General features: G+C 50.4%; 1 protein-coding gene across 8 annotated transcripts in view; it reads left to right on the top strand.

Annotated features, from left to right (window-relative positions):
- Window positions 1–24,035, top strand: part of LOC119161094 (rap guanine nucleotide exchange factor 2) — a 720,936-nt gene that overhangs the window by 487,340 nt on the left and 209,561 nt on the right. For all 8 annotated transcript variants that reach the window (XM_075879936.1, XM_075879935.1, XM_075879938.1 and 5 more), the window contains one exon: window positions 6,641–6,716. In XM_075879936.1, coding sequence (XP_075736051.1) covers window positions 6,641–6,716 — 76 coding nt within the window. The remainder of the gene's footprint in view (window positions 1–6,640; window positions 6,717–24,035) is intronic.

Raw genomic sequence — 24,035 nt, 5'->3', positions numbered from 1 at the left:
AGTAACCGGCCACTTTTAGGCGACGATACCTATGCGGCACCAAGAGCGGCTCACACTTTCGACGTTGCACAGGGAAACAACGATACGGCTCGCTACGGATTGACTCCTCACCGCTTAGCTCGATATCGTGTTCGATCACCCTCATGTTTCCGGGGCAGTCCGAAAACACGTCTTCAAACTCGGAACCAATCTTTCTCAGGTCCTCTTTCTCAGGTCCTCCTTCACTTAAGCTAGGCTCTAGGTTTATCTGCTCCCGGATTACTTTCGATCCCCCTTCGATTACCTCACTAGAACTCAAACTTTCTGCTTCCTCTTCCTCTGAAGCATTCAACAACAGATTTACGATCGCTTGATGTTGAACGTATGGTTTCATCAAGTTGTAAATTTTGTCCGGCCGCCTTCCTAATTTCACTTCATAATTTGTATCGCAAGGCTTCGATAATACTTTGACGGGCCCTTCCCAATCAACCTCAAGCTTGTTCCTTTTGGGTGGCTGCAGCCGCATTACCTGATTATCAACTTCAAAAGCGCGCTTCTTCCCCGATTTCTCGTAGTGCTCCTTCGACAGCACTTTTGCCGCGTTTTTCTGGCTTTCCACGAGCGCTTCAATTTGGCTTTCCACTAGCGCTTCAATCGAGAGATCCTCACTCTGCCCTCGAATGAGCGTCTCTCGATCAACTCTCGGCAGCTCGCTCCAACTTTCCGCTACAGGCGAGAGCGTTGCATCCCTCTCGCTTTGACTCAAAGGCGCCACGTCGTCTCCCCCAGCGCATACCGCGCCGGCCGCTCCCGCGACGGGCCGCTCGCGTGACTGCTCACATGACTCATGCGGAAAATTTCCTTTCTGGGGTTCCGTCGACCCGCCGACAAGGTCACTTGAGAGTTCACCGCATGGAACCAAGTCAAGCTTCCGCGAAAGCTTTCGCGCTTGCGATCGCGTGGGAGCCATGCACGCTAAGTTGGGGAAGAACGATTTGCCCTGCTCCTTGAGAAGCTGCTCCGAGTTGTTGGAGAAAAGATAAGAAAAACGACCATTCAGCGCGGCAGACACAGCCGCTTCGGTGCAAAGCTTACCGAACGGGCCTTCAATGACAACCGTGGCGATTGGTAAGCGAACACTCTGCTCCTCGGCGACTTGCCTGATCCACGCGCATTCTCCTGTGAAGTCATCCGGAGACACCAATGAAGGATGGACAACGTCCATGGTTGCCGCTGAGTCTCTAAGTGCTCGGCACGTTTTCTCATTCACCCTAATTTCTTGGAGATACGGCTCCAACAACCGCATGTTTTTTTCTGATTCTCGGATTGTTGCGAAGGCAAATTTTTCCTGACAGTTTCTCGCGATGTGTCCTTCCTTTTTGCAGTTGTAGCAGATTAGCGGCTTCCGTTTGTTTTCCGATTCAAATGACTGTGTGGTAGAAACCTCACTCGATCTCTCCGCTTCTGTTTGCCCTTCCCCTACACTGTCCTTCGTAAGAGACGGGTCCTTTTTGAAATTACGGTGCGGAACGGGTTTCCGTTGATCAGGTTTCCTTGAAAAGCCCTCTTTCCTTTCATCCTTTTCAACGCGCACTGCCCTGCTATGCAACTTTCGGCGAGTATAATACTCCTCAGCTAACTCTGTTGCCTTGTTTAGCTGTACTTCACCAAGTTTGTCCTGCAGCCAAAGTTTGACATCCTCCTCGATGCAGCGGTAGAATTGCTCCAATGCAACGCATTCCACCACTTTATCGCGGTCGTCATAAACACCTTCGCCCTTGAGCCATTCAATTAAATCGGCTTTAAGACGAAACGCGAAGTCAACGTGTGACTCATTCCCCTTTTCAGCATACCGGAACCTTTGTCTGAAAGCCTCGGGTGACAACTTATAACGTCTCAAGAGCACTTCCTTAACCTCGTCATAGCTCTCAAACGCTTCCCTCGACAAGCAAGTTATCGCGTCGGACACTTCGCCGGGAAGAAGAGCTAGCAGGTTCCGCGCCCAAAGAGACTGCTCCAAAGCATTTCGCTCACAGACGTGTTCAAACTTGACGAGATACTTCGCCATGTCCTCGCCTACTACGAACGGTGGCAGTTGATCCCGAATTCTAATACCGCTGACCTGAATCGTCGGAGAAGCTGCGCTAGGCGCCTGCGAACACTGTAGGATTGCCAATTCTATTCGTTTCATCTCGAGGCGCTCCTGTCTCTCGGCCTCCTCGCGCTCGCGACGTTCGCGCCTTTCAGCCTCTTCACGTTCGCGAGCTTCTCGCCTTTCTTCACGTTCGCGAGCTTCGCGCCTTTCTTCACGTTCGCGAGCTTCGCGCCTTTCAGCCTCTTCACGAGCTTCTCGCCTTTCAGCCTCCTCACGTTCGCGAGCTTCTACTTCTCGCCTTTCAGTCTCCTCACGGCGTGCTTTAATATCCACCCAGGCCTCATCGACTTCCTCAGCCGACACTCCCTCATCCTTCATGATCTCAAGGATCGCTTGCTTTCGTTTCGCACGGCCCAAAGTAATGCCGAGTTCCTCACAAATTTCGATGAGTTCCTTCACTTTAAGGTTCTCCATCGTTCACACTAGCCTCTTGCTGTTTGCCCCTGTTAACAATTTACTTGCCGTACCCACTATAAGTCAACTAGCAAGACGCGCAAGCAACTTTTCACTCTCCCGTGTTTACCCCCTCCGCATTAACTTTGGTTTCAAAGCACTTCGACTTTGCTTGAAACGATCAAAGCTCACTCTAATGCTTCACACAGCCCTTCTCTAAACTACTACAACCTGAGCTAGAGTAGTCTGGTGAACTGAGGGGAAAACATCAGGCACTCACCGCATCGATGTCGCTGACGCCGGCCGATCCCGCAGCTGCCAACCACTGTTGCGAAGCGCCGGGCCGATCCCGCCGCTGACCTCCACTGTTGCGAACGACCGGACCGATCCCGCCGAAGCCACCACTGTTGCGAAAGACGGCGACGCCAACACGGCCCCGGAGGCGCCACTGCTTTCAACTCCGCCGGGAAGGTCACCAGCCGTTTGGTAGCGTATGTTTATCAGCTCGCGACTGCTTCTGCGCACAGCTGATAAGACGAGCGGACGAGACGACGGTGAGTTAAACAAGGTTTATGTACAGCATATTTACAGAGGCGTTACAATTTCGGCACTGGGGCCGACAGAGACTCGAAGAGCCGAGCTCTTCTCTCTAACACATAGTTCAGCCTTTCGCCTAAGACCGCTGACTCACACACATGTCGGCACTCCGACACGGGGACGCCTCTCACATAGGACCGCCGATCGCGACACGCCGCAGGGCTTCTTTTATTTACACCGGGCCCAACTAAAATGTCCAATCAGAAGCGCCGCTGGTCTTCAGAGCAGGCTCCTCCAATGGGGTTCGCCGCGCGATGCGTCAGGCCACCAGACATGAGGACGCCGGCTCGCTGTCACGTGCGCAACTGACTCAATGCACGTGGGCCACAGATGCGCCGCGCGTGTTCACGCCGTGGAGTTGTTCGCGCCCGGCGGGCTGCGGGCTGGCCTTGACCCAGATTGCCTGTTTCAGAGGCACGGACGTTTGACGAGGACTCGCTGGCATAACAGTATTCGCACTTAACCATGTTCATCCTCGGGGAAATCCTTGGGAGTTTTTTCTAGAAATCGCTCGGCGATATATGCGAGGAGCTTGGGCGGCATGGCGGCGTTGTTTTCGAGGGCAAGAGTGGCGCGCGCTCTGTGTCTTTCGACGCTTGTTTCTTCTTTACGCCGACTTCTGTCGCGTCTGCTTGGGACCTGATTTTACGTAGCCGTTAGAAATCGGAGGCGCACGCTTTTTTGAGCGCTCGTTTTTGACAGATGCAGAGATCTCTACTGTGCCACTGTAGTCACTTGCTAGCCAAACCGAATCAGCTTGCAATAAACGATCACATAGCACTGTACACTCTGGTGGAACTTGGGCTATTTTGGAAACAAACCGCTTTTGACCTTGAGTGTTGCGAGAGAATCCGCGGTCGTGTTTCTGTTTATTGTTTTTTTAAGTGTGAATACACTTTATAAGCGACCCCAAACCATCCACCGTCGTCGGCGGCGTCCGCAGTCTTCTCTCTATCTTTAAAAGAAAGAGGACTTGGCGGGCCGCAGCGCGACGCTCTACCGAATAAGCCACGGACGCGACGCTGATAGTCCCCCTCCCCCTTCGCTCGCTCCTCCGCTCTCCTCGCTCGCTGCAGCTGCGCGCGCACCCCTCTCTCTCGCGCGCCCGCCTTCTCTCTCAGTCTCCCGTCGAGAGCGGGTCGTGCGATGGATGTCCCGGAGGCAACGCTACCATCTGGATATAAGGCGCGTTACTGACACCGATATCAGCATCGCCAACGGATTTTAACTTTACTCCCCCTCATAGCATCACCCCGTGCATTTGCACTTAACCATGTTCACCCTCGGGGAAATGCTTGGTAGTTTTTGTGCCTTTATACACCTTTTGACTGCAACAAATGAAAGGGGTTTGACTTGATCCTCCAGCAAACTTGAAGCTCAAGTTTGCGGAGCGATGACAACGCCGTGCCTGGTCCTGGCGGCGAGCTCCGGAACACTTGAGGAGAGATGCGAGAGACGTCTCAGGCGACTGGGGCGAGTGAGTGTGTTTCGCCGAAACGGGAGTGTGTGCGACCCGCGCGCAACGCGTTCTGCAGTCGGTGCGGGGAACTTAGGCGTCGTGCCGTCAGCTTGGCGCGCTAAAACAAGACGCTCGCTGTGCGTAGTTGCCTTTCCGCGATGGAAGAAGCGGCCCCACGGAAGCTTCGGCGAAGTCCGAAGTATTGTGTTGTGGGCTGCCACAACAATGCAAAAAACACCAAGGGACGCTCTCCACGAGTAAAGCTGTATCAGTTTCCCATCTAGTCACAGCGGGCGAACACAGCCGCGTTAACGAAAGACAGAGGAAGCATGACATGAGCTAGCCGGGAAAAAAAAAAAGGCGAGCACTTCAACTTGACTCGCTGTGATTAAACTTAGCTTCCTGCTTCGCGGCGACGTCAGCTGGTTATGCGCGGCACGGAGGGCATGACTCTAAAACTTCTCGGACGTTTTAATGCCATGACCGTAAATAGTTTTTATTTATTTTTTAAGCACGCCGCAAACGTTTGGACATGAAAGTACACGGCTGCTACTGCTAGATACCGCATCAAAACAACAATTATATGGTTTCCATAAACGTCAACACAGCACATCGATGGAGTACGCGGCTTCATGTCGGCAGAATGAGACTTACCTCAATGCATACGTCGTACACGGTATTATCACGGAGGACCCGAGATATGCATTTCACAGTCACTCGGGCGTCCTCGTCTTCCGTCGTCTGCTCCACATCATAAACTTGACTAACGAGCTTTACTCCTTTTGTTCGAATCGCTGCTCGGAAGTGCTTGTCCAGCTCAGAGATCTTTGCGAAGCCACACTGCAGGCGGTACATTGGGAGGTGACTCAAACGCAGCGCGAGCTCTTTGCACGCGCACGTAAGCGAGCGGAAGCGCATTGGAGCGAAGGGAAAACGCACCATATACATCCCCAATTTCTACTTTTCTACCAAAGATGGCGCTGCCTGTCCGGAGTCGCAGCGCCACCGTGCGTTGCTTTGGCTTTCTATAAAGCAGCAGTTTTTAGCATTAAACCAATAAACCAAAACCGTGATTTGCGTTCGAAAGTCATTCTCTTCACGTGCGTTAACCTAATGGCTTGCGGCACACATGATTCCGAAAAGAAGTGGACCTGGTTGATTTGACTACGTCAATACTCTCTCTCCAGCGACATGATGTGTTGGTGCGGTTAACCACTATCGCACTGCGGAAAACGCGAAACCATCAGAGCGACGCGTCACCGATGCTCCAGCCTGGCGCCGGCCTATTACTATGTCGGGTCAGAACCCACGGTCGCGAGGGCTCTTGCGGTCCTCGCGTTGCTGCAGAAGCCGGTGGCGGAATCGTTGAATAACGACACACGTTCATTTGCGTAACCAAAATGCGCAAGTGGGGGGGGGGGGGGTAGCAGCTGCGATGGCAAACAAGTCCCTGGCAAAGCGTCTAAAGCCGTCCTTCCTCCGTGTGACGTACACCCTAGTCAGTGTGGCAATTGAAAATTAATAATAAAAGAAAGGCATACGTAGTTCAACGTGCACCAGGGTGCACAAGCCACATAAATTATGTTTCTAAGATGTGTATTTAGTGTGTCAGCTGATTGCGAGATAAATACTATAGTTAGGATGAAACATAGAAGCATGTTCACAAATTCAAGTTCATACATTCCAGCATATATAAAAAATGGATGGAAACTTTTCACATTAAGGCGAAGCCGTTGATGATCTCGTGTGTGATTGAGGTACACGGGACTGAAACGTATTCATGCCAATATTGAAAAAAAAAATATGTGAATTGACATGTTTCCAACAATCATACTCATAACTACTGGAGTACGGTTAAGGAAATCTGAAATGTGGTTGTTCAGGTGAATTCAAGTGCATTCCCACATTTCGACGTGTGGCAAATTAAGCGCAAGAACAATCGTGTACGCTTGGCTTAATGTGCACGTTAAACACGCGCAGCGTATACTTGATTCTGTGCTTGTGTATTGTCGATTTTCCGTATGGAATATTAGCTTATACACTCCTTCTCCTTGCAGCTTCGGCAAGCGGTCCGCTGACACGGGTCGCCGTGTGTGCGAATGCATCACCCTGGAGCCCTCCGAGATGGTTGTGGTGAGTAGACGCAACGTCTTGCCCGCACGCCTCCTCCGCTCGCCGCGCCCTCGCATGGCGTGCGAGCGCATCTGCATCACCGCATGCTCCGTCGCCGTTTCCGTCGCACTGAAAGTGCGCAAGTACTTCGCAGCGTCATGCGCTCAGGAGTGTTTGCGCATCCGAAGCTGCGAGCGCGGCCCCTCCGAAATGCCCTCCCTCCGGGGTCCCGAGTCCCCAAAGCGCCTGACCTCGAAGGGACCCTTATGTAGGGCAATTTGGAAGCAACCCTTTCTCGTGCATGTTGCGCATCCACTACCGACAAAGTTTGTCTCTTTTTTTTTATTTAGTATGCCTCGGAGCGCTTCGTGTCTCGCAAAAGCTGCGAATGGGCCGGTTGAGAAGGGACGCCGTGTGCGCCGGGCAGCGCCGAGTGGAGCGGTGGCGATGCGTCATACTCCGGTCTTCCCGCCCCTCCTTCCTTCGAGGCAGCGGCCTGAAAATCTGCACGCGGTTACCAAGGCCACGCGGCGTTCTGTGTGCCGCCGTGCGTCTCGTTTACACGCCCAGCGCGTGACTCACGTTACGTCACCATGACGTGGCACCGCATACATCAGCACACAGGTGTCTAGATGGGCTTCAGGTCGCCCACGTAAGACTTGCGAACAGCTTCTTCCCCCGCCGGTGCAAACGCCGCCGCGGAGGCACCGATCTCATTTGTTCCGAAGTTTGGCAAGATCCGAGGTTACGGAGTAATTTACCTGAGAAACGGCGCTTAGGGGCCAAGGGCGGCGTCTTTGTTACTTTCAGGTGCTTGATGGGATGCGAGTATACAGAGGCGGCTCTTGTATTGAGCGGCTATGCAGACAGGGAAGCAGACGAAAGAAATGGTAGTACAGGGTACGCGCCGACGATCGATTTGTTAAATTGCAGTCTTTGTATTCGGCTCTGGGAACGACAGGATGAATTACGTTGCATCAGGTTACAGAATAGATTGGGTTTGGCGAACGTCGGGACCGAGTTAGGCCTTGACAAAACGTGGAGGAAAGCTCTTTATGGTGGCTATTACCTCTCTAGACTGTGCTCTGCAGCGAGGCCAACTTGATACGAGGGCCGCAAGCTAGCAGCCTCTTTGCATAGAGGCCCGCATCCGATAGGCGGAAATTACGGATGATTACGCGTCACACAAGGGGTCATATATATATATATATATATATATATATATATATATATATATATATATATATATATATATATATATATATATATATATATATATATATATATATATATATATATATATATATATATATATATATATAGTTTTCGTTTTTCTGAAATTTGGCAACGATATGGTGTTGTTGTGGATGACTCTAAATATTTCGTCGTGTAGATATTGCGGCGATCGGTTAAAAATAATCGAGAAGAAGCGGGATTGCACACCATGTGCTGAAGACGCAGTTACAAGTGCTCTATTTTGTTCCTTGCCCCGCCGCGGTGGTCTAGTGGCTAAGGTACTCGGCTGCTGACCCGCAGGGCGCGGGTTCGAATCCCGGCTGCGGCGGCTGCATTTCCGATGGAGGCGGAAATGTTGTAGGCCCGTGTGCTCAGATTTGGGTGCACGTTAAAGAACCCCAGGTGGTCTAAATTCCCGTAGCCCTCCACTACGGCGTCTCTCATAATCATATAGTGGTTTTGGGACGTTAAACCCCACATATCAATCAATCTATTTTGTTCCTTGTGCGTGCGTTTGAAGTGGCCCAGCGTATATTGTTTATTTATTTAGTGCAACGCCTGCCATTACTCTTCGCGTATTTATTCCTGAAGGGGAAAATTGCTCAAGATTACTTTCCCATATAGTGCATGCGCTATGCTAACGCTGTCCTTGACACGTGCCGCGTATCTGAGCTTCCATATTTGTGTCCGCTACGCGTAGAGCTCTAATGTGGTTGCCCCTTCCCCCCAGCCGCTACGCTTCCGACCACGTGTCGCAGATCGACCGCACTTACGAACCATGTACTGTTCTTCCGCGGGGGTGGTTCAGATTAGATATGCTTCGCGTTTTCGAGCGCCATCTGCTAGGTATACATACATTTAGCCCAGCGCGATACGAGACGATTCGCCCTTTCAATTTGTGTTATCGGGAAATACAGAGGTACTTTTATTGTCGTTATTCGTGTTTTGAAGCTTCGTTTGAACTTCCGTTTTGCTGTGTTGTTCGATCGTATAACGAACCGGTCGTTTACGGTTCGTTCCGCGAGGCAGTGTGCGCAGACTGTACAGATAGCGATCGTCGCGCTCCCAGCGGCCCGTGTGTATGCATGGGGTCTCGCGTACTCGTAGCCCGATTGATTTTGCGTGCCCACCCTTATCCCTTATCTCGTGCGCGTGAGCCTTCAAAATGTGAAGGTTTCGTGTTGCCTTTCGCTTGTCACGTGCGTCCGTGCTTGTGTTTCCGCAAGCTCCCACTATTCGTGAGTCTTAGTTACACGTACGTGGAAAAGTTGGTGCACGTCGAGGTCCTGGGTGACTAATGTGTGCCGAACGTATAGATTGCCACCCACGCGTCATGGGGACGTGCGTGGAACCTTCGCGGTTAAGTTGCGTGCGCTAGGTGCGCGAATGTCTTGAAGGGCGCTCTCGCGAGATAACGAAACTATCAGTAGCGGACGGGTCATAAGGTTTCAAGATGGCGGCAGGCTAAGGTGGCAAAAGTGGCGGCTTGGGCTTGGCCTGCTTTGTAACGTTGAAGACAGGGTGCAATATCCAACGGGGCTGTACTTAAAACGCCGTGCGGCCAAAGGAAAGTGTTCAGTGCCCGCACTACGCTCGCAGACAGCATCTGACTCCCCGTTGGTCTCATCGGGTCCTAAACGTCGTCCAGTGAGCATCCTAAAAATGTTGTTCTGTTTACACAATGAGGACGTCCTTAATTCCAGCCCGAAACAGCCCCGACTACAAATTCGGATCGCAGCGTACGAGTTGTTTTGCTGCTGAAGATACGCGACGACCTTGCGACAAAGCGTGCTTCTTCGGCTTGAACTTATTTTGCTGTGGAAGTGTCCTCGTAGCACAAAAAAGACATGCGAAAGTAGTTACAGCACGCATGCGAAAGCTCAATGCAGAGAATGCTGGCGCTGCATCTGTGTACGTGAAACTTATACGTCTCGGACGCGTTACGCACGCATAGTTCTCACGTTTGCGTGCCCGGTGCAACCACGTTCGTGTAACTACGTTTCTACAGTAATTGGCTTCTTTACGGCCTGTTACGCCGTGTTAGTGCAATGTCACAAGTAGTGAGGGTTCGGTCTCAACACACACACACACACACACACACACACACACACACACACACACACACACACACACACACACACACACACACACACACACACACACACACACACACACACACACATGCACGCACGCACGCACGCACGCACGCACGCAGAACGTGTGGATTGTATGAACACACACTGTCGGTTACCCGAGCGTTCGCCAACCATCACAGCATCTCCCGCAAGTGGCGCCACCTGGCGGAGCCATACGCACTGCGTCGAGTAGGCGTGGGAGTGATCGGTCATATGATGCCAGCCCCATTGTCCTTCGTGTGGTCAAACAAAGCCACCTCGGCGGCCCGTCATTTCCACGAGCGACATATTACAGTCCGCCGCGGCTTGGGAGGCGTCTCGTGAGCAGACCACGAAGTCTGGCGCCGACCGAGTGCGAAATAGGCTGGCGCCGCCCGTCCATTGTGTGCGCCTTCCTGTAAATAGACACTCGCCTGATTTGTTGGCGAGAACTCTGCTGATGTGCGAAACTGTGCAGCAGATACGAGTAATACATTAGGATGCTGCGGAGGCTACATCAGTTGGCAGGGGTGTACGTTATACGACGGTCAAGCCTTACCTCGTGGCCAAGAACAGTCGCAGTAACAGCAGCGGAGGCGTACGTACGTCGCAGACAACCATAATCATGTTACATTTGCGTGCACTGAGCGGAAAGTAAGGGGGGCATGCTTTCATAGGGTGTTTTATTAAATGTGTCAAAAATCCTCAAAGATGAGGGGAATGCGATAGTTGCTCGATGGCTTCATAATTGTTTTTTTTTTGTAGTGGCAGACATCTTACAATGAGTAACGACATCAATATCATCATAGTAAAAAAAAGGAAACAATATAGTTTGCATTTTTATTTTGTGGAGGTAGGTGGCCGGGTCGAGCCCCTATTCGAAAACACCATTGCCGCCTAAGATTTTCAAAGAAGTGCTCCCGGTCAATTTCATGGAGTCATGACAATCGACTGCTTTCGCCAGGGAAACCTGAACACGGAGGACCGCACTCCCGAGATGTACAGAATAACCTGCAACGCGACCCAATCGCAATAATTAAAGCAGATTTTTCGTTCGGAGAGGGGGGGTGGGAGGAGCCCTGTCCGAACGAGCTCCGGCTCGCTTATGCAAGATCAATCAATCAACCAATGAATCAATCACTCAATCAATCAATAATGTATTAAATCGTTCTCTTGTGGCTAGAGTTACGCTATGCATGTCGGCGTGGCCTCCCAGCGAATAATCGACCCGCTCAGGCAATGTAGAGGTCGCGGGGCGTGAGAGGTGCACGCGTTGACCGGAAGCCCACTCCATTAGCGGGTTCTTCGTCAGGCATCTTCTCTATAGTCACGCGTTTTCGAGCAACTTTCCAAGGCGAGCGAACCCAAGTAAAGTACGTCGCACTCCACTCGGCAGGGTGTCTGTTTACTTGCATGACGCGGCGGCCGTCTCTGATGTTACTCTTCGCTGCATGCTGTCACGAACAAGTGGCGTGGCGCCGGTGTCGAGGGGCGGTTCGCGCTGATGGCGCCCGCTGCCGGAGGAGGAAGTGGACACTCATAACACTGTTAAAGGCAAACCACGCACGTGAAGGTCGCGACGTCCGAAGCGTAATGACGCGGAAGAAGCGAGTGAAGAGTAACCGCCCCATAGACAGGTGCGGCTGGTCGCCGAGGCCCTTGTCGCACACCACATGACCGAAGGTGTCGCGCTGTCTTCAGTACAAGCCCCCGTGGTGTGTGCCGGAGGTAAAGTCGTGCTGTATAGATGCTGGCTTGCAGAGAGCCCTTGCAAGAGTCTTACTGGAACAGTGCTATTTTTTTAAAAGACGATAGTCTTTTTTGGGGACCTTCGACGCAAAAATTTTGGTCTGTCTGTCTGTCTGTCTGTCTGTCTGTCTGTCTGCGGGTATTTGAAACGGCCGAGCCCATCCGCAGCGCCCAGCAATATTGCTCAAGATTCAGCGTTCATACTTGTGCGATTGTCAATTGAAAAGCGATTATTACGCACATATGAAGCACCATAACCACACGTATATAATCTGCATGTGCGTCTTTTATTAGAAAAGGCATACATAAGTAATTTTAAGAACCGTAGCGCTTATCACGTTGCGCTGACCATGCAACGCTTGCACGAAAAGGCGAGTGTTTTCAACGTTTTGCTAAGACGAGACGGTGGTGGCACGTACCCGTCGCCTGACGTTCTACACCTTATCACTTCTCAGACGGGTCAGAGGCACGTGCTTCATTTTCCAAGTAAACTGCCAGATGGCGCTCATGTCTCACGTGTGACGTTACTTGCTGCACTCGTTCACCTCCGCTGCACGCTCGAAGCACTCTAACGCAGCGTCTCCAGAAAACCATTCACCGATTTTCTTGCGCAGAACATCAAATAAATGTTTTTCACTCTCTCACACGCAAGACTATCGTCTTTCGACGAAATTTGCAGATTAACATGCAGATACGGTGCCAATTTTTTCTTCGCTTCCGTTACGTGTAAATTAATTTCGGTAAAGTTTGGCCAACCAGCCTGTGTACATCTAAAGCTCGGGGTATCCCATCAATAGCCTTAAATACACTGTATGCCAGTCGCGGGAATAGTTGAAGGTGTGCGGGGGGGGGGGGGAGTGATTTCAAATGAAAAGAAGAGAAAAGTGAGCCCCGTAACTGTCTCTCAGGGGGAGTACACCTCACCAGTAGCTCACGAGGGATGGGTGGTAGAGAAGGGAATAAAACGAGGATAGGATTAAAAGATAGAGAGAGAGGAAGGAGAGAGCGAGGCGCAGGGACAGGGAGCGACGGAAGTAAGGAGAAGACAGGACAGGACATGGTTGCAGAGCTGGCGAGATCTCTTATGTGCGACAGCAGAAGGCGTAGGGCTAATCCAGTCGGCCAGAGCTACCCTGTTGTCGTCGTAGGGGACCGGTGGCAGGAGGTGGCGTAGGACCAACCCAGTCGGCCAGAGCTGCGCTGTCGTCGGAGATCGCGAGGGCACAACCGGTCGGCACGGAATCCAGCGAGCCGGAGCAGTCACTCTTCGTTTTGACTCAGTGACTGTATGTATTCGCGTTCTTCACGTTTTCCTGCTTCGTGCGAGCTTTTTATCCGGCATTTGTTGACCGGGGGCAAAACCGTGGCAGCTTGCTGGTTTTACCGTTATTTCTACATACGCCTCCGTCTCACAAAGCAAATGTGTACCGCGAAAAAAAAAAACGGTTTGACGCTTGTTTCTCTAAAACTCGCTTGTGGAGGGCTCATAGCCCCTCATGGCTCAAAGGACGTCTCTGACCCCTACTTCTCGGTGGTGGATTGTTGGCCCATATACCGTCGTTTTCGGAAACCTGCAGCACCTTCAATTTTGACTTACTCGAATAGTTTTTCCCCCTTGTTTTATGACGTGTTAAGGCTCTGGTCATTGAGTGGGAATTATTTTTTTAAAACTTACACTACCAAAAAGTACTTGAAAAATGAAGAACGACAGCCTGAAAATCACATTTGTCTTTCTGTAAGTAAGTTATGTTCATTAAAGAACTTCAATTGATGGAAATCAATCCAAAACAAGGCGTTCCTTATAATCATGTCGTGGTTTTGGCATGTAGAACAGCATTTTTTAAATGTTATCTAACCACGTGATGGGATAACAATAAAGCCCCCTCCCCCGTGATTTTATCACTCTAATGTTTTATTATTTCAAGTCGTAATACCCTCCTGTTTTATGTGGCCTGCTCACCCCATTTTTTTTTTTTCAATTTCAACTATCGGCAGCCGCTTCCATTTCGCGGGCGCGCGCGTCTGTGTGTGTTTGTGTGAACTGATCGCGTGGCCACTTCACAGCATGCACACCGTTACACAAGAGGCCGCATAAACGAGTAGTAGCGCAATCTGAGCACTTCCATTTGTTCCCACGGCCGTCGAGTGCATGCGCCGTCAGCCGAACACACACACACACACACACACACACACACACACACACACACACACACACACACACACACACACACACTTTCTCTCTCTCTCTCTCTCTGCGGGACTGTCTGGTTCGCGCGCGTTGCGTCAGAGCTTTTTAGCCGTCTCCATTGTCTCGACAGCGGCGAGATATATACCTGTCTCCTCTCTTTCTCGGCCGTTCAGTTACGAGCGTGCATGCACCGTCTGGTCGCGCACTGCCAACAGCACGCGGTGTTCCCGCTTGGCAAAACACTCAGCTCCATTCCGACGAGGTGGCGCGATGCGTGCGGCTAGGTGGCGTCGCGGTCGCCAAAATGCGTGTACACGTCCGAAGCTGCGGCGATTGGCGACGGCGTCTATTTGCGACCCTATCAGGCACAGGCAGTCTCGTTTATAATAGTCCGATTCGACAGAGGGCATGGCGAATGGAACTCATGGTTCAGTGTGCTATAACTGCGCAAATAAGGTTAGCTAGAACGCCGTTGAACGAGGGCAGCGACTCGCACTATATCACCTATCCGGATTGCCTGTGGTCGTCTGAACTTGATTGGCAGGGCATACTGCGAGCGTCTGTATATTCACAGGGGGTCACCGGACCAGTGCTAGTATTCACACACACGCACACTCACATCCACAAGAAAGCTTCCTGTGCTTGTCATACAAGCGCCTGATAAGAACAAATGACTTTGTACTGTTAGCGGAACCTGCCAGCATTTATATATCGCAGACGACTCTCGTAAGGAAGAAAAAGTTTCGCGGATTATGCCGCTGACCTTTAAGCTGTCGTTTACTTCTGTGCAATTAGATGATGCGCAACTAACTGACGGCCATAGCGGAGCCTACTCCGTAGCTATTGTGTATACAATTGCAAAAAAGATATAGTAACTGAGGGCAAACATGAGAGATAATGGAAACAGGGACCAATTACTTCATCCGAGGCCGTAAGGAATGCTCTTGTTGAAAACAATGGAAGCATCTGAAGGAGATCTTCACCGAAGTTTTGTCTCTCTTATCGGACTGATGGTCTGCCTCTATTCACATTTTTCTAACCTTATACATGTGTCACGATGCAATACCACGGTCAGTGAACTCTATTTCTCTAATACATAGTGTATACGTATACGCATAGTGTATGGGCAGCGCCTCGTATATACAGGGTTGGTGCCAGGATTATTTTGCCTGGGGAGGGGGGGGGGGGGGCATGATGTGTATACTTAGCTAATGTCAGAGGAGGTTCTGTTGTTGCTGAATGTTTTCAGCGAAGCGGTTATAGTCTACTCTATGCCGTCGTAGTAGTAGTAGTGGTATAGTAGTAGTAGTAGCAATAATAATGCTAATAGTAGTAGTAGTAGTAGTAGTAGCAGTAGTAGTAGTAGTAGCGTAGGTGTCACGCAGGTCATGTGACCAGAGGGGGACTGAATAAATAAATAAAATAAATGATGATGATGATAATGATGATGATGATAATGGTGCGCGTGATCTCGCTAGCCACAGGTGCGCTTACAGCTTCGCTGTCCGATGATTTTGACAGCGTGTTACTGCCTAATTCAATGAAACTTGTTGTTTAGCTAGTTGGTAATTCGTCATACTGTACGAAATTTAGCGCAACTTTGTACTCCCACGAAACACTCATACATTCGCACACACTTCCACACGAGAACGCTGTGTGTGGTGTGTGTTTCTCGTGTGGAAGAGTGCGTCAGTGTATGAGTGTTTCGTGGTAGTACAAAGCTGCGCTGCTAAATTTATTACTGCATGACTGTCTAATTTGTTTTTGTTTGTCTGAGTTCACCGCCGGTGAAACTTACCCGCAGATCGACAGCCATAGCGATCTCTGCCGTTTGGCCCGATCTGTTCGGGCGTCGCCGGGTTGGTTGACCGCGCTTTGACCCTTCGCTCCTCTCTTCGTCGGTTGGCCGGCTCAGACTTGTTCATTCAGTCCAAACGGAAGCGCGCGCTTGAGGCGTGCAAAGTGGCCAGCCAAGCATGCGTCCAGTAGCCTCGTTGTCAACTCTCGCCGCGGGAAAGGGTAATCGCAGTGACGCTCAAGGGAGCCCCGCTTTCTCTCGCCGGGCACCATGCCGGGCTGTCATGCGCGAAAACGGCCTAATAGGCCTACATGAGGCAGCGCGGAATTGTGGAAAGGTAGCCGGCGATGATGTGCGCGTTTTGGATACGGCGTCGTTACTCTGGTTCACTGTACAGCGTCGTGGCAGAGTGGGATGCCGAAGCGTGTGAAGTGTTTGATAATGGGGCTCGTCGCGTACGTTCGGAAAGGCGAACCTGCTCACATCAGCTACTTAGGTCTGTTTACGGGACTGACCAAGTGGGGAGGACGTGGACCCCGTGCATTACGCTTTTGCCGGAGTGCAGTATAGAAGCGCCAAATTTTCAGTAGTGTGCATATATTGTCACGGGCATAATTGGAAATACTGCTGTCTCGGTAATGAGCATAGCTAATGGCATCGTTAATTTCGCTTTCCGTGGTGTACATTTCCAGCACGCACATGCATACGTTGACTAGAGTATTAGAGTATAATCATAGGAAAAACAGAAATAAAGTGACAAGGGAGATTATTGAAGCAGAAAAGATTAGTAGATTAGGGCTGAACTGCGTCAGCACTCCTTCTCTCGGTCTTTGTGAAAAAGAATTGTCGTTTTTGAGATCATAAGTTTTTAGCGCATGGCAATAGAGGGTTTTTCATCTGTTTATCTGTTGTCTTCGAATTTCGTGAGCATATATATGTACGCTCCTCGAAATAAAGATTTTGTTGGAAGTAAGCGCTCCCTTCTGTCCCTTCCCTTGTCCTATGTTTCTAAACGCGCTACGTCGATCAAGTACATACGTTCTCTGACCTCGTTTGCGACGTTCAATGTATAACAGCTCGGGGTCTGCGTAAAAATGCAAATGAAGCATGTGCGTATGTGAAGGAAGCCGAGCGTCTCGCGTGGCGTGTAGTCTTGCGCTGCTTCGGAAAGCGTGTACCGCAATGAGCGCGCGCAGAACTCACGATTATTGTGCGACTCTGATCTGTTGTGTGACATTTAAGGTACTAGAGAGAAGTTATTCTTAAGAGAGAAAGGAAGAGAAAAGTGAGCCCCGTAATTGTCTGCTTCAGTGAGCGACACCTCAACAGTAGCTCACAAGGAATGGGGGTGAGGAGGGATAATAAAGGGGGTAGGAGTAAAGGTGTAGAAAAGAGAAAATCACGCAGTATAACACGCTGGTGGGTGTAGCAGAACATCGACATGCTCGTCCTAATAAGCTTAACAATTCGTTTATCTTAATTTGTGCTTGACTGGAACGCTATCTCATAACCGGCAGTGCAGAACCGATGCAGACAGGATTAGCTGTACCGCCTGCTCGCCAGAGGGTAATCATAAGCGCTGATGGAAAAGGAAACGGTACTTCTACCCATACGATGCGCAGATTTCTCTTGGCTGCTTGTCCATTGGGTGTTTTGAAGTGCGTATAGCATTTTGGGGGACTTAAGAGGTAAGTAAAATACGCAGATGCGAGAGCTAAAACCTGCCGCCTCAGATTTGGGTGCACGTTAAAAAACCCCAGGTGGTCAAAATTTCCGGAGTCCTCCACTACGGCGTCTCTCGTAATCATATGGTGGTTTTGGGACGTTAAACCCCACAAATCAATCAATCAACAAAGTCTGCGGCCACGTGACGTTTCGCTCTGCATTCCCAAAGCTGTGCTGCTATGCAAGAGCTTCATGGTCGCCCTTGGAAATAAAGTGGGGGAGGGGGGGTAAAAGAGAGAGATGGGGAAGGGTGGGAGGGTGTCGCTGCGGGGGCATAGCACATACGCACGCACGATGCCCATCCGTACATTACACGCGCACAGTAGTAGTAGTAGTAGAGTAGTAGTAGTAGTAGTAGCAGTAGGAGCCCTACGGTGTTAGAAGCGAGTAGCCCTTTGGGAAGGGCCAGGGAGCGCGCCGCTCCAACCTCCTTGGCCGCTCCGGTGGCGTCGGCGATGGCAACGGCCACTTTCGCGGCCACGGCACAGCCTCGCGGGGAGCATTAGCGCCGACGCTGTCCACCTGGATCCCTCCCTGCTGCCCTCTGAACAGTGCCCTGGCGACGCTTCTCTGCCTACACAGTATGCCTGCGCGTCCAGTCGCGGTGTCGTCACGGGGTGGTGACTCGCCGCCTTCTTGGCGGGTGCGCGTGCTTGTTTTTGTTTTTATGCAGTTGAGGGGCACGTCCCACGCATGCCGAATCGCCGCTGGCGCGTCTCGCCCGGGGTGGGAAAGAGCGTGTGAGCGGGATGCTTTTTGGAGGAGACGGGCGAGACTGGCGATCTCAGCTCGTCGCGCAGTGTTTTTCTGTTGTGGTAGGCTGGTGCCCCGACAGTCGCCTTCCCTTTCTGGTTAAGTGTTTTAATTATCGTAACATGTAACATAGGTCGATCTTTTCTTTTTTTTTTGAGACTTGTAGTAGCCACGACAGCTGAGAGAGGGGGAAGGGGCGTATTTAAAAAGAGTGTTGGTCCAGCATCACGTTAATCAAGGCTCGATCTTGGTTATGTATAGTTGAGACTATATTGTGATTGATTGACTGATTTATTGATTGATTGGTATGCGGGGTTGAACGTCCCAAAACCGCCGTATGATTATGAGAGACGCCGCAGTGGAGGGCTCCGGAAATTTAGACCACCTGGGGTTCTTTAACGTGCACACAAATCTGAGCACACGGGCCTGCAATATTTCCGCCTCCATCGGAAATACAGCCGCCGCTGCCGGGATTTGATCCCGCGACCTGTGGGTCAGCAGCCGAGTACCTTAGCCACTAGACCACCGTGGCGGCGCTATAGTGCAGACTGAGTGTTCATTGCTATGGTTATACCGCCCCGTTCGTACTGTTCCTTGGTAGCTATGTTGTATATAATTCGTATATAAGCGTGTATGCTAGGGAGGCAAGTACTCGAGCACGCATGTGTCAGCGGGTTGTCATGCAATTAGGAACGTTCACTGCACTACTTCTCCTGAATAATAATAATAATAATAATAATAATAATAATAATAGTGTGCGGCCCTCAGCTAACCACAACAAGACTAGAATTCAGTATTGCTTGGTATTCACACAGTAATACTGAAAACGCTCGTTTTTTAAAAGCTTTCTACATTGAATACTCGCGATGTCTTCGATTATGTTCCGTTCATAACGCAGCATGGATTCAAGGTCAGCTCCTTACCGTCGCGTTGATCTTTATTTAATACCGAACACAGACAGACCCCTTGCCTGGATTCGCCATAGGTTCACTTTCTGAGCGTGAGTGCCTCCCACAATAAACGTATTGTATATAAGCGCAGCTGTGGTTCCACGACAGCGCTCCGGCTCGTGACTTTGGCGCTTTATTATTTTTTTTGCAATGTTTCAACGCACGCGTACTATCTTCTTTATGAAATAGCATACAGGCTGTGTATATCGTAAAGAAAGAGAGACAAAGAATGTCAATCTATAGAGGGTTGCCTTTTTTGTCAGAGAAATCTCTCGTTAGTCGCTTCGCTAATTCATTCACCGTCTCGATTAGCGCAAGCTATGCGAAACGTTTCGGCTTTCGTTATGCAATGACTCAGTTCGTGAATCGCGCCGCGATTTTCAATTGCCGTACAATGTGTACTCACGGCCCACTGAGATGCAGGGAGGGTAATTCAGAGGAGGAGCTTCTGGTCTGTCACTCTGCCCTGGAGAGAAGGGAAAAGGTAAAGACGCAAATTGTAATGTATAAATAAAGCACGAAGACGTGCGCGAGAGAAAAAAAAAAAGACAGAGAAAATGAGTAACGCGCGAACCGTTCCGAGATCGAGCGGAGTCGCCGTCTGGTGGCAACTGGCTGAAATTGGCCATGGCCTTCGAGATCGCGGGCGCGCGCCGGGTTTGTCTCCGGCCGTCCCAATCGCACGTAGAGCGCGTGTTTCCAGAGGTGGTCGTGGCCCGGTCTTTTCTCCGCACCGCGGCGCTCTTTCTGTCGGTCGAAAAGGCTGCCGCGCTGTTGACGAAGCTTCTATGTGGCGAGAAAAAAAAATTTTTCGCGCTTTTATACAACTTTGTGTTCATTTGGAAATGTCGGGTCAAAGAGTAAGAGAGGCAAAGTCAATGCTGGGGCGTTTTATTTTCAAATAGGGTTTTTATTTTGCTATAGATTGCCGCCGCCCACATTAGAGCAGCTGAAGTTGCGATGCCTCTGCAAGAGATCCGCATGTGCTCGAAACTATACTTCAAAGTTCGCGGGCAGTATAGAAAGGGGGCAGGGGGCACCGGCGAAGAAGAAAAAAAAATGGCAGCCCGATCCGCAAGCGAGGTCATACGACAGCAGCGTTCTACGTCCATGGATTACTTTTTACACTCGATTGAATGGATTCTTCTTGCTGTCATTGAACTATAGCGCTGCTTTTCGTTGTAACGCTGTTTCGAGAATTCTTGCAGATGCCCTAATGTGATCACAGCTGCGCCACGACGTGGTTTTATTGCTTCTTAGAAGCGTTCTTCGCTTCTTAGGCTGGCATACTGGCCGTGCCCGCCACAACTTGTCTTCGCTATAGATAAGGCACGTTCAGTGTGACTTGTCAACGACAATCAAAACGCTGTATGGCGCGCGAGGAATAAATAAACAAAATCACAGCACATGCACGGGGTGATTGATTAGGGGGGTCAAGCGTCCCTCCATTCGTCTGTCCGTGTGTACATTCGTTCGTCCATTCGTCCGTGGACTCCTATCTCATTACAGCACGCATCGGACGGACAGACGTTTCGCCCCACTCATCATATCATTCACTCTGTGGATAGGCTGGCTACGCTGGATAGAAGGACGACCGACCAAGTTGTCGGTCGTCCTTCTATAACAAGCTTCATTTCTAAGAGCAATAAAACCACGTCGCGATACGCGTCGCAGCTGTGATTACTTCAGCGCGCCTGCAATGATTCTCTACACAGCGTGCAATTTAAATCAGGGGTAGTTCCATGAAAGGAACAAGAAATAAACCCATTTATTTGCGTGTAACCCATGAACGCAGAATACGGCATTTTGTTGTCGCTTGTGAATTGGCCTGTCTGTTTTTGTGAAATGTGGAGCGTTTTATAATCGCACCTATACTCGCAAATCTGCCGTCGGCGGCGCCGTTGACACCGCCACTGCGCATGCTGGCATCGTGTGCCCATGTTTTTTTTTTCCCTATATAATGTGCAGAAAGGCACGCATCTGTATGGCATATTCCTGAAATAAATGGAAGAAACAAGACCTGACGTCACTTTCTCTAACAGGAAAAAACTACAGCATTGACATAGCATTAATCGTATAAACCGTGACCAGTCGGCAACTTAATTATAAGTCCCTACTTTTGAATCAAACATTCATTTTGACTTCCACTCCAAAATTTCCTCTCCTCTATGCAGAATGCCAGCGACGCATGCACGGAAGGTAGCCACGCAAACTCCGCAGCGTGGGCGCGTTACGAAGAAATAACACCCGCTGGAGAGGAACGATTTGATTGATTGATGATGATTGATTTATGGTGTTTAACGTCCCAAAACCACCATGAGAGACGCCGTAGTGGAGGCCTCCGGAAATTTCGACCACCTGGGGTTCTTTAACGTGCACCCATATCTGAGCAAACGGGCCTACAGCATTTCCGCCTCCATCGGAAATGCAGCAGCCGCAGTCGGGATTCGATCCCGTGACCTGCGGGTCAGCAGCCAAGTACCTTAGCCACTAGACCACCGTGGCGGGGCACTTTCGCTGTAAAAGACGTGGGGAGTAAATGTAGGTTGGCTAATTGTAGCTTTTCACAATATTCCGGCAAAATACTTGTCACAATAATAAGTGGCATGATCATGGCACTTAATTATCTCAGTGTAATTCGGCTGACCACTTGATAAATATCGGTACGCGATAAAACAGTGATGCGATCTCTAACGATAGGAGGGGAATGTAATTCAACGACGATAATTAGCCCAGTTTTCACCCACACACGCGTCTCCAGAAAGGGGGAATGCTCGAATGGTTCTGTCACAGACGAAATAATACCTCTTTACGATGATATATATAAGAAAAACTCAGCAGTTGCCACGTTTTTATTCGCCAATTAGACCAAAATCAAAGCAGTATCAGGAAAATATACTTGCCTTCAGTGCAGCCAGAAGATTTGTCGGTGATTTTTGCTCGCGCGCGAGAAAAAAAAAAAAAAAAGCATACGTATACGCTGAAATTCCGCGCGCTCTGCTTTCTGCCGTCGTCTCGGCCACTCGAGGAACCCACATTAAACGCGCCCTCTAGCGGTAGCCGGGCGCGTGATGCGAGACCTGCTGGTTTTGCTGGGGAGCGCGGCGATTGGGACGGCCGGAGAGAACCACGCCGCGCGCACGCAATCTCGGAGGACATGAGTGTGGCCACGGCCGGACTCGACTCCATCTCCGACGCTCAGGAGCGTCGAGTCCGGCCGTGGTGTGGCTCAGCCGGGCAAGACTGCACTTGCGCGCGCTTCTTCCCTTACGGCCTTCTCGCCCGTCGCGAATACAATGGGAGAGTTTCTGAGTATGTTTCGCCACCCGTCGGCAGTAGGGGTTCAGCGACCCTGATTTTGCATCTTTTGCGCCGCGCACAGGGAACAAGAAAGTTTGTCGATGTGAAAGCGTGGAATGGGTGTTTTCGACGAAGAGGGGGAGGGGTAGTATTAAGGAAATCAGGGATAGAGGAAGGAGCGTGTACTTATAAAAAAAACGCCAGGCCTGCGCGGAAGGCGCAGCACAGTCACAGCGAAAGCTAGAAAAGCGGCCGTTCAGGACCTTTTAGAAACACTCATAAGGTAAGTGCTGCAAGCACACTTGCTTGATGCCCACTATGGCATTAATAATAAAAATAAAGCTGAAACTCAGTTAAACTTCGGGAGAATCGGTTAATGAGAGGCATAATTCATGAGGCATAAAGCACTGGCAACGATCAGAGAGAAAGATAAACAATGATGCACCTGTTCTACAAGCAGAGAGCACTAAACACGTTTGGCCTTTGGTCTCGGCGGACAACGACGTTGCAATTAAGAGTGGTTGCTCACATATTGACGAGCGCGCCTTCCCTTTGCTAGCTATTTTATATTTTTTCTTTATTTTTCCAAATACATTTAGAGTGGTTTTCAGGGCTAATGGCTACTGTCTGATGTCTGACAACTCCTTTAAACACGTATGTGTACTGTATATCTGATGGCTAAAAAACTGCGTACAAGAAGAAAGTAAAAAAAAAATTGCCCGCAGCTTCCCTCGGGGGAACACTGAGGAGGATGCGGACCATATAATTGGTTAACGGGGTGTTAAAGTGCGACTTACTTGGGTCGATGGCTAAATTGGTTAACGTGGTTGTGAAATGGGGTGTTAAATTGCGACTTACTTGGGTCGATGGCTAAATTGGTTAACGTGGTTGTAGGAGGGGGTGTTAAATGAGTGAACACGTACACACGTATGCGAAAGGGCGGCGCTGGTCGAAGGGACGTCGATCATTGTGTTTGTGGATTCGTTGGAATTCATTTCACCGCGACCTTGGACGTCGACGCGCCATACAAACCAACCGACGAGCGGCAACTGAGCGAGCGAGCGCCGACCTTGAGTATATATACAGCACGACGGCGCATGCACTGTCAGCTGTTGAATGTTCTCGAAGCGCGACGCCACATGCGCGTCCACTGGAGAATCAGGAGAATTGTTGATGTCGAACGCGGTGTGTAGAGGAGGAAGGGTGCACAGATGGTGGAGGAGTGAAGCGCGCGCGGTGTGTAGAGGAGGAAGGGATGCACAGATGGTGGAAGAGTGGGCGACGGCGCGACGGCGCATGCGCGCGCGTCAGCTGTCGAATGTTCGAGAAGCGGTGCGGACGGCGCACTACAAGGCGCGAGTATAAGATGCTCCGCATCTAAAAGCTTAGAGGACCCTTGCTGCTGAATAACGCCAGCGAGCGAGGGACGGAACGCACAGAGAGGGGTGGTGTGCATTGTCAAGGTGTTAACACCACCTAGAAACACTGATTCCGGAAACCCCAAGCCCTTTTGCATTCCTTTGTACA

The sequence above is a fragment of the Rhipicephalus microplus genome, chromosome X, assembly GCF_043290135.1.
Source record: "Rhipicephalus microplus isolate Deutch F79 chromosome X, USDA_Rmic, whole genome shotgun sequence".
Classification (NCBI taxonomy): domain Eukaryota; kingdom Metazoa; phylum Arthropoda; class Arachnida; order Ixodida; family Ixodidae; genus Rhipicephalus; species Rhipicephalus microplus.
This window is presented reverse-complemented; position numbering and strand designations above follow the sequence as displayed.